At 45.4% G+C, this 11,986-nt stretch overlaps 1 protein-coding gene across 1 annotated transcript in view; it reads right to left on the bottom strand.

Annotated features, from left to right (window-relative positions):
- Positions 1-11,638, bottom strand: part of LOC139369584 (B-cell lymphoma/leukemia 11A-like) — a 61,895-nt gene extending 50,257 nt beyond the window's left edge. The window contains exons 1-2 of the mRNA XM_071108834.1: positions 11,434-11,638; positions 7,789-8,196 (exon numbers count right to left, since the gene is read on the bottom strand). Coding sequence (XP_070964935.1) covers positions 7,789-8,196; positions 11,434-11,488 — 463 coding nt within the window. The 5' untranslated portion in view covers positions 11,489-11,638. The remainder of the gene's footprint in view (positions 1-7,788; positions 8,197-11,433) is intronic.
- Between the last annotated feature and the right edge of the window lie 348 nt (positions 11,639-11,986).

Raw genomic sequence — 11,986 nt, 5'->3', positions numbered from 1 at the left:
ACACACTGATACACTCACACACTGATACCCCCATACACTCACACACTGATATCCCCATACACTCACACACTGATATCAACACACACACTGATACCCCCATACACTCACACACTGATATCCCCATACACTCACACACTGATATCCACACACACACTGATACCCCCATACACTCACACACTGATATCCCCATACACTCACACACTGATATCCACACACACACACACTGATACCCCCATACACTCACGCACTGATATCCACACACACACTGATACCCCCATACACTTACACACTGATATCCACACACACACTGATACCCCCATACACTCACGCACTGATATCCACACACACACTGATACCCCCATACACTCACACACTGATATCCACACACACACTGATACCCCCATACACTCACACACTGATATCCACACACACACTGATACCCCCATACACTCACGCACTGATGTCCACACACACACTGATACCCCCATACACTCACACACTGATATCCACACACACACTGATACCCCCATACACTCACGCACTGATATCCACACACACACTGATACCCCCATACACTCACACACTGATATCCACACACACACTGATACCCCCATACACTCACACACTGATATCCACACACACACTGATACCCCCATACACTCACGCACTGATATCCACACACACACTGATACCCCCCATACACTCACACACTGATATCCACACACACACTGATACCCCCATACACTCACACACTGATATCCACACACACACTGATACCCCCATACACTCACACACTGATATCCACACACACACTGATACCCCCCATACACTCACACACTGATATCCACACACACACTGATACCCCCATACACTCACACACTGATATCCACACACACACTGATACCCCCATACACTCACGCACTGATATCCACACACACACTGATACCCCCATACACTCACACACTGATATCCACACACACACTGATATCCACACACACACTGATATCCACACACACACTGATATCCACACACACACTGATATCCACACACACACTGATATCCACACACACACTGATATACACTCACACACTGATATCCACACACACACTGATATCCACACACACACTTGGAAACTCGGATTCATTCAAGTACACCAACACTCACTAACCAAACAACAAAGCCTGCCGGTGAATCTCTGTAGACAACATGTGTGTGTGTATTTAGGACTCAGGAATACAACATTCTTCATGAACAATTCCTTTTCAAAACATGAATGTGGCTCTATGGTTAAAACGTACTATTAGAACCCAGGTGTGTACGTTATTGGAGGAGGAGGTACAGTAGCATCACAGCTCATCTGTAACAAGCTCTTCTCACAGAGAAAATAAGACATTTTAGAAGGGTGGGAAACATCTCCCTCTACTTCAAATCTGAATGATACAAACAGACGGATATACACACTCTGTCTCTGCACTTTGAATTCTCCGTCACACAAGGGACAAGTATGTCACCAACGAGGATTCGGACTCCTTCGCCACGACACCGCCCTTCCACTGCTCAACCCCCAACCCCCACCCTCAGTCCCTCATCCAGGCCTGACAGACACCCCCAGTGAAAGAGGGGGCGGATGGGGGACTGGTGGGAGAAAGGTGGCATGGTGCCAACACAGCCTGGCTAAATACCTTTGTTCCCCCAGAAACAGGATGGGCAGAAAGTAGGCTCAGCTAACGAAGACACACTAAACCACTAGTCTGGTGTATGTTTGGTCAAAATATGATGTCTTTCCTTCCTTAAAGGGAAGGTTTGGTGGGGTGTTGGATGGTTATAATTTTAGTCCTTTTTTTCCTTAATAAAGGGAAGGTTCGATGGGGTGTTGGATGGTTAAAATGTGAGTCCGTTTCTTCCTTAAAGGGAAGGTTTGGTGGGGTGTTGGACGGTTAAAATGTGAGTCCTATTTCTGTGTCTGACCATGTCTGTGCCTGACCATGTATGTGTCTGTGCCTGGCCATGTCTGTGCCTGACTCTGTCTGTGCCTGACCATGTCTGTGTCTGTGCCTGGCCATATCTGTGCCTGACCATGTCTGTATCTGTGCCTGGCCATATCTGTGCCTGACCATGTCTGTATCTGTGCCTGGCCATGTCTGTTTCTGACCATGTCTGTGCCTGACCCTGCCTGTGCCTGACCATGCCTGTGTCTGTGCCTGGCCATGTCTGTGCCTGACCATGTCTGTCTGTGCCTGACCATGTCTGTGTCTGTGCCTGACCCTGTCTGTGCCTGACCCTGTCTGTGTCTGACCCTGTCTGTGCCTGACCATGTCTGTGTCTGTGCCTGACCCTAAATGTGCCTGAACCTAAATGTGTCTGACCATGTCTGTGCCTGACCCTGTCTGTGCCTGACCATGTCTGTTTCTGTGCCTGACCCTGTCTGTGCCTGACCCTGTATGTGCCTGACCATGTCTGTGTATGTGCCTGACCCTGTCTGTGCCTGACCATGTCTGTTTCTGTGCCTGGCAAAGTCTGTGCCTAACCATGTATGTGTCTGTGCCTGGCAATGTCTGTGCCTGACCACGTCTGTGCCCGACCATGTCTGTGTCTGTGCCTGACCCTGTCTGTGCCTGACCATGTCTGTGCCTGACCATGTCAGTGTCTGTGCCTGACCCTGTTTGTGCCTGACCCTGTCTGTGCCTGACCATGTCTGTGTCTGACCATGTCTGTGTCTGACCATGTCTGCGTCTGTGTCTGACCATGTCTGCGTCTGTGCCTGACCCTGTCTGTGTCTAACCATGTCTGTGTCTGACCCTCTCTGTGTCTGTGTCTGTGCCTGACCCTGTCTGTGTCTGACCCTGTCTGTGTCTGACCATGTCTGTGTCTGTGCCTGACCATGTATGTGTCTGACCATGTCTGTGTCTGTGCCTGACCCTGTCTGTGTCTGACCCTGTCTGTGTCTGACCCTGTCTGTGCCTGACCCTGTCTGTGTCTGACCCTGTCTGTGTCTGACCATGTCTGTGTCTGTGCCTGACCATGTCTGTGTCTGACCATGTCTGTGTCTGTGCCTGACCATGTATGTGTCTGACCATGTCTGTGCCTGACCCTGTCTGTGCCTGACCCTGTCTGTGCCTGGCCATGTCTGTGTCTGTGCCTGGCAATGTCTGTGCCTGACCATGTCTGTGTCTGTGCCTGACCATGTATGTGTCTGACCATGTCTGTGTCTGTGCCTGACCATGTCTGTGCCAGACCATGTCTGTGCCTGACCATGTCTATGCCTGACCATGTCTGTGCCTGACCCTGTCTGTGCCTGGCCATGTCTGTGTCTGTGCCTGGCAATGTCTGTGCCTGACCATGTCTGTGCCTGACCCTGTCTGTGCCTGACCCTGTCTGTGTCTGACCATGTCTGTGTCTGTGCCTGACCATGTATGTGTCTGACCATGTCTGTGCCTGTGCCTGACCATGTCTGTGCCTGACCATGTCTATGCCTGACCATGTATGTGCCTGACCCTGTCTGTGCCTGACCCTGTGTCTGTTTCTGTGCCTGACCCTGTCTGTGCCTGACCATGTCTGTGTCTGTGCCTGGCAATGTCTGTGCCTGACCATGTCTGTGCCTGACCCTGTCTGTGTCTGACCCTGTGTCTGTTTCTGTGCCTGACCCTGTCTGTGTCTGACCCTGTGTCTGTTTCTGTGCCTGACCCTGTCTGTGTCTGACCCTGTGTCTGTGCCTGACCCTGTCTGTGTCTCTGTCTGTGCCTGACCCTGTCTGTGTCTATGTCGGACCATGTGTCTGTGCCTGACCCTGTCTGTGTCTGACCCTGTGTCTGTGCCTGACCCTGTCTGTGTCTGACCCTGAGCCTGTCTGTGTCCTTCTGATCATCTGCTCTGTTTATAATGTGGAGCCGCCCTGTGTGTCCCTGTGCATATCTTAAGTTGTTTATCATGCAAATGGGGGTACGCTGTTCTGTTCTGTCTGCTCCTCCTAATGGTCCATAACACAAACAAACACACACACACACATACAGGATTACATTTTTCATAGAGACATCAGCACTGTTGGACTCTGCATTTCAAAAAGGGGATTGTGTGTGTGTGTGTGTGTGTGTGTGTGTGTGTGTGTGTGTGTGTGTGTGTGTGTGTGTGTGTGTGTGTGTGTGTGTGTGTGTGTGTGGCTCTCTCTCTCTCTCTCACACTATCTCTCTCTCTCTCTTTATCTCTCTCTCTCTGGACAAGGAGGATAGCAACAAACTCATAAGATGAGCGTGAGGATGACGAAGAACGCCTTCATCAATCTCACTTCACGCAACACCACACACAAGCACAAACACACTCACACCACACACACTCACACCCACACACACACTCACACATGATCCATTAGGCTTGTACTGTTAATAACAGGCCATTGCATAACGTTAGTGACCCAGTGATATCATGTGGAGACGTTACGCATCATGATCTAAATGAGCATAGAAAGATTGTAGAGGCAGCTGACTAGAGCCAAGAGGCATAGTGGGTCTGTGTGTGTGTGTGTGTGTGTGTGTGTGTGTGTGTGTGTGTGTGTGTGTGTGTGTGTGTGTGTGTGTGTGTGTGTGTGTGTGTGTGTGTGTGTGTGTGTGTGTGTGTGTGTGTGTGTTGCTTAACAAACGGATGCATAATTACTGATAAAATACAAGAGGTCATTAGATTTGACAGAATAGAGGATAACTAGACCACAGCCCAACACAGATAGCATAGCGACATAGCCACTGTAATGTACATGGAGCTATATCTAGGCCTATGGGGTCCATACCAACAGACACTGTATTGTACATGGAGTTATATATAGGCCTATGGGGTCCATACCAACAGACACTGTATTGTACATTAAAGGGATACTTCGGGATTTTGGCAATGAGTCCATTTATCTACTTCCCCCGAGTCAGATGATCTCGTGGATACCATATATACGTCTCTCTGTTCAGTATGAAGGAAGTTAGAGTTAGTTTCGGGAGCCAATGCTAACTAGCGTAATGACTGGAGTCATTACACTAACACTAGTTAGTAATTGAGCTACCGATAGTTAGCAACTTCCTTCAAATTGCACGCAGAGATGTAAAAAGGGTATCCACAAGATCATTAGACTCAGGGGAAGTACTGTAGATAAAGGGCCTCATTGCCAAAATCCCAAAGTAACCCTTTATGCTATATCAAGGTCTTTGAGGTCCATACCAATAGACACTGTGTTGTACAGGGAGCTGTGTGTTTACCTATACCCCACTGTATTGTACATGGAGCTGTGTGTTTACCTATACCCCACTGTGTTGTACATGGAGCTGTGTGTTTACCTATACCCCACTGTGTTGTACATGGAGCTGTGTGTTTACCTATACCCCACTGTGTTGTACATGGAGCTGTGTGTTTACCTATACCCCACTGTGTTGTACATGGAGCTGTGTGTTTACCTATACCCCACTGTGTTGTACATGGAGCTGTGTGTTTACCTATACCCCACTGTATTGTACATGGAGCTGTGTGTTTACCTATACCCCACTGTATTGTACATGGAGCTGTGTGTTTACCTATACCCCACTGTATTGTACATGGAGCTGTGTGTTTACCTATACCCCACTGTGTTGTACATGGAGCTGTGTGTTTACCTATACCCCACTGTGTTGTACATGGAGCTGTGTGTTTACCTATACCCCACTGTGTTGTACAGGGAGCTGTGTGTTTACCTATACCCCACTGTATTGTACATGGAGCTGTGTGTTTACCTATACCCCACTGTGTTGTACATGGAGCTGTGTGTTTACCTATACCCCACTAGATTGTACATGGAGCTGTGTGTTTACCTATACCCCACTGGATTGTACATGGAGCTGTGTGTTTATCTATACCCCACTGTATTGTACATGGAGCTGTGTGTTTACCTATACCCCACTGTATTGTACATGGAGCTGTGTGTTTACCTATACCTCACTAGATTGTACATGGAGCTGTGTGTTTACCTATACCCCACTGTATTGTACATGGAGCTGTGTGTTTACCTATACCCCACTGTATTGTACATGGAGCTGTGTGTTTACCTATACCCCACTGTATTGTACATGGAGCTGTGTGTTTAACTATACCCCACTGTGTTGTACACGGAGCTGTGTGTTTACCTATACCCCACTGTGTTGTACATGGAGCTGTGTGTTTACCTATACCCCACTGTGTTGTACATGGAGCTGTGTGTTTACCTATACCACACTGTGTTGTACATGGAGCTGTGTGTTTACCTATACCACACTGTGTTGTACATGGAGCTGTGTGTTTACCTATACCCCACTGTATTGTACAGGGAGCTGTGTGTTTACCTATACCCCACTGTATTGTACATGGAGCTGTGTGTTTACCTATACCACACTGTATTGTACATGGAGCTGTGTGTTTACCTATACCCCACTGTATTGTACATGGAGCTGTGTGTTTAACTATACCCCACTGTGTTGTACACGGAGCTGTGTGTTTACCTATACCCCACTGTATTGTACATGGAGCTGTGTGTTTGCCTATTGGGTATTTGTCATTTGGAGAACCCTCACTGATAAAACATTAAACTGAAAACCAGTCTCACCTCCGCAGAAGCATTGATAAGTTCAATACAGCATACTACGTTTCTTTATACTAAAGCCCGCATTTATAGCCATAATTGTTTTTAGAAATGTTTATAATAACTCAAAAAGGAAAATTAAACTGTCAAACACACAAAGTTCATTTCCACCAACGTCTGTAAGACAGAACTATTTGTTTGAGCTGCTCATCATGGTTTTTTCTCTCTCTTGCTTCATTTAGCTGTGGTTAGACAACCGCCGTAAGAAGTCCTTAATTAACTAAATGAAGACTAAGAGAACCCTGACAATTAGCGGCTCGAGTAGGATTCCTCAAATAAATGCCTCTTCCTTGACAGTTCACCGTAATTACTTTCCTACACTTTTTTAAAATGTATTTTATATTTTAGCGCCAGAGTATGAGTTGGCAGGCATGTATTTGAGGGGAAGAGATATGTCTCTGTGAAAACCACAGCGAGATGGAGATACATCTATCGAGACCACATGAGACGGAAACTAGGCTTGCGTCCCAAGTGGCACTCTATTCCCTATACAGTGCACTACTTTTGATCAGAGCCCACTATATACGGGCCCTGTATCAAACGTAGTGCACTATTTAGGGAACATGGTTCCTTTTGGGACGCAACCCTTTCTCTCTTTTCCCGTCTCTCTCTCTCCCTCTCTCTTTCTTTAGGAGAGTAGAATGGGAGTTATATTGGGCTTCTATCCCCATTGCAGAGATAAACTCAACGACCCGACACCCGGCAGTGCAGCAAGAACGTCATATCTCATGGATATCCATCGCCACCAGTCAAAATTGAACCCAACTCGAAGTCCATCTGCTCTGTGCAGTTTGGACTGTAAATCCTTTTTGTGGTCTATGATCCAATAACCTTGCTTTTAAGCGTCACCAAAACAAAGGCACTTACTCACAACTAGGGTTGTAAAATTCCCAGGTTTTCACAAAACAATCCCGTTGGGAGAACAACGGTTCGAGGAATCCCTGTTTATTCCTTCCTGATTCCGGGATTCCTCCAACCTGGATTTCTGGAAACCTTAGGGATTTTGCAACCCTACTCACAACGTTAAAGTACCATCCAAGTATCGTCAACACCCAAACCTTCCAGTAAACCTCAGACCCAAACACCTTGCTTGTCGCTTAAGTTCTTTACATCGGCAGCCCTATTTGTTACGATCGTCATCATCGTCGTCATGGTGACATCATTACCTGTGATATTCTCCTGCTTGGGGATAATTCCGTGGGTGGGCGTCGATAAACAATCCTCATCATCGTTGCGCGGCGACACCTGAACGGCTACCTCCAAGGGGCGCCTCGACGGGTGTTTGTCTCGGCATTTGTTTGAGTAGGGACGGGGCGAGGCGAGGGGAACGGCGGAGGGCGACCGCCTGTGCCCGTCGTCTAACGTCTTGTCCGTGCAGGGAGCGCCGCGGCACTGCCGCCTCTTGTGCTCGATGAAGAGCAGGATGTGGGCAAGAGGGAAGCGGGCGTGGCACTGGCCACAGGTGAGCAGGTCCTGGTCCCCCTTGAGGAGGATCCTGTCGTCCCCATGCTGCCCCAGCCTGGGGTGGTCCTCGTTCTCCTCGTCTGGGGGGAGAACGGCCGACAGGGGCTCAGCTGGAGAGGGGAGATAGACAGTTACACTTCTATACAGAATACATGACAGGGTTGAAATCTACATAGAGGACTATGCCATTTCATCCAAGGCAGCTGACAAACTATGGAGGAGAGTTAGATACTTAATAGACCGTGGACACAAAACACTGATTGAGAACTACACTCAAGTATCATTTCAAGGAAGAGTGAGACACAGTATATAGTTTATTATAGTGTTGCAAATCTGCATATGCATCTCTTGCTACCGTTTTTAGGACTATTATTACTGATAATATAGAAGGCACAACCAACAAAGAGAGGGGAATGAACATCCAGTAGCAGGATCGTATAATCATATTAAATGCTATTACAGTCCTATCGTTTTAACGACTAATATCAGTGTTATTGTCATGATCATTTCCAGTGTTATAATGAATATCACCATAATCTAGAAGGCACCTGTGGTTTATAGTGATTGCATTTCCAGGTGATGCACTGTCTTAGAAAAGGTATGAGAGATAGATTTGAAAGGGGGGAAGGAAGGAAAGTAGGGAGGAAGGAAGAAGACTTAGACAAGACTACAGCACTGTTTTTCGATAAGCCTGCCAGTGACACCGTTCAGTCAGCGTGCTGCTCGCTGCCTGAACGATTAAGGCGCTTGACCCTCTTTATTGTGCTGCCAATCTCGCGTTTTTAATGAACCTAACACCTCGGAGAATCAAAAAATAGATTCTAATTTGAGTTCAAGATGATTGGACCCCATTTCCGTTAAAAGTGCTGGGATCTCGTGAACCGAGGTTAGATATTGAGGGGTGTATGTGGAGTAGGTCCCTTAAGTATACAGGCAGTCAAGGAGCATTTTTTTAAAATAGTTCATCTAGCTACAGTAAACGACATCTCGAGGCCCAACTGGGATGTTAAGATAAAATGTGATGAATTCTCGCCGTCTGTTCTGAACCTTAAATTCTGTGTCGGGTCAGACGAGAAGGAGACGGGGAGGAGGGGTTGAAGGAATATTTTTCCTTTTAATTTGTGTTGAATTCCTAAAGCTTATGCTGTCAGGACATAGCAGTCTGACTGAGGCTCTGTGCGAAAAAGTCTACCTTCAAACCCAAATAATCACATTTGTTGTATCGGCAACTGGTTACAAAAATAAGTTACATTTTTTTTTAAAGTATATATTCCTCAACATCCAAGTGAGCACCAGAATTTCAACTGACTGAACTTAATCAAATAACTACTGAAATTAGGCAATAGGCTATTTAAATAGCTATTACCTAATTATAACATGGTAATGATCCCTTATTTCAAGTACCCTAGCTGCTATTGCAGGGATTCATACAACGCAGCATACCTACATGGACAAGGAGGAATCTTACTTGAACGGAAGCTGTTTTTCAATAGGCCATAACGAGCTATTCAAATACTTAAAACTATGCATGTAAATAGCAGAGTATTCAATTTGAATAATTTGACCATGCACTTGCCAGTAACGCTGTGATCCTATAGGCCTATACGTCTGTCTCATTTGTCATATTTGAATGATGAACTAGGTCCCTCGTGAGAATGTGGATATAACTAAGGATTTGGCAATTAGGGTACATTTTTGTCATATTTTGACATTTAATTGAAAGAAACTGTGATAGACTAAGATTTTGTTGAAATAGGGGACTAATATACCTGGAAGAGTGAATAGGCATGCAATATGCTCTTAGGGTCCAATGTGAGACTACTTAACTGAGGTCGCTCACAGTGGCCTATGGATGTTTGAAATTATGTCACATTTTGCCTACTGATCACTTCTTGCAGAAAATAAAAACGTTCTCAGATGACCATTGTTTTATCCATCTTCGAATGAAATGGAAAATACTGAATATCCTTGAAGAAATCTATTGAAACGATTCACTTTTAATTGATTTGGAATACTATAATAGGTCTATTGATAAGATATCACAACGGCATAACAAGGAACATCAAATATACGACCACGAACAACTGCGCTTGGTCTAGCAGGCAACGTAGACAAAGCAATAAAGTAGCCTAGATCAAGTTCAAGTTCATCGACGTGTATGTCCACAATCATATTCTGCCCCCTACCGGCGCCGTCCATAGATATACTACAATTGAAGGCATATGTTACGAGAACCTAATTTGCTTCCTCCGACAATTGAATGGTAAAAGAGAAACAACCGGGTGGAAACATTGTAGCGATTTGGAACAAAACTTTTATATATATATATATATATATATATATATATATATATATATATATATATATATATATATATACGGAAAATCATATTATTTAAACTAGTTTCCAAATGATCTAGCCCCCGGTAACGTAAAAAAAGAAATGAGCACTGTTGAAATCATGCCATTATACACCACGACATAAACAGCATAAAAGCAATATCTTATTGAATATACATGTATAACTCATAAATGACTCTAAAACACCACTTCAGTATGCCTGTCCAAATGTAATAGGTTATTGCATAAAAGCCTCCCGTGTCCCCTCTCTGAAAATTAACCTATTCGTAGCCTGAAACGTAGCGTCCAATAGTAGATGTAATCGAACGTCTCCAATTGTTCCAATGCTTATTGCATCCATTCACATTAACTCGCGGTGTAAACGATAACAACGTAATTGGATCACTAGGTTATACGGGGTTGCAGTGTTATTCTTGGATCGTGAACTCCTATATCCCTCGATATCAACGCTGGCTACGTTCCACACACGAGGTCTTCTGTATGGGCTATGAGTATGTAAACACTCCGTTCTCCCCATTCAAAAAAAATAAAACATCTCTCGGAAAAAAATATACGCTATCAAAACAAATAGTAATAACAAAATGGAATTGCTTATTTGGGGATACACTTTGCTTTTCGTAGCGTATTCCATATCGGAAACTGATGACTAAATATAAATATTCACAGGATACCTTGATAGGCAAAGGTATCCCTCAACCAGATGTCCTTTAATAGCGAAAGAAGCCTGTGTTGTAGCATCGGCACACACATGCAAAATAGCCTTATACGTTATTGTTTACCAAATATACAATATTTTCCAAGGTCCAACTTTTTTCGATAGAAAGTTATCCGATTCAATGACGGCGTTCTTGACACGCTTTTAGGTTATGTCCACGGGTCCGCGTCAAGTCCAGTTGCCCACAAACATTCTCCAAATACTTTGAGAAGAGGCTGCTGTGTGTTCTTATTTACCAGATTATAAAATAAGCAATTTTCAATTCTACTTACGCGAAAACTCCCGCTTGCTCAAGTGCTGGGGTTTGCCTTGCTTGCGGCGAGACATGTTGGTAAGTGGTGGCGTTCAGCTTAGTTCACATTGGCAGAGGCGTCCTACAACGTAATAGACTCCAGATAAAATGTCTTCATCGATGCGTTTGCCATCCAAAAAAATTAATTATAGATCACATCACGATGACGCGCGAGGGGTACGGGCTGTGCGGCAGTCTTCATGACTTTTTTGCAAAGACAGAGAGAGGGATATGAGCAAAGCCCCCTGAGCTGCAAGTTCAAGTGCGGACGTGACGTCCCTACGAACTTGAACGTCAGTCGATGGATGGACATAGAGATACAACACATGGGCAGGGCAACGCTGGGGAGTAGGAGGTGGAGAAGGAATAACAAAACCAATGGACAGTCATTACTGGATCCGTATATGAAAAAAGAAAGGGACCCCGAAGACGCCAATGGACAGAGAGATCAGGGGGGCCGGGCCAATAGACAAGGAGAGAGAGAGAGAGAGGTTGGAAATGAACGTGAACCTTGGGAGACAGCACATCCAAGT

This window comes from Oncorhynchus clarkii, chromosome 17 (genome assembly GCF_045791955.1).
Source record: "Oncorhynchus clarkii lewisi isolate Uvic-CL-2024 chromosome 17, UVic_Ocla_1.0, whole genome shotgun sequence".
Classification (NCBI taxonomy): Eukaryota; Metazoa; Chordata; class Actinopteri; order Salmoniformes; family Salmonidae; genus Oncorhynchus; species Oncorhynchus clarkii.
This window is presented reverse-complemented; position numbering and strand designations above follow the sequence as displayed.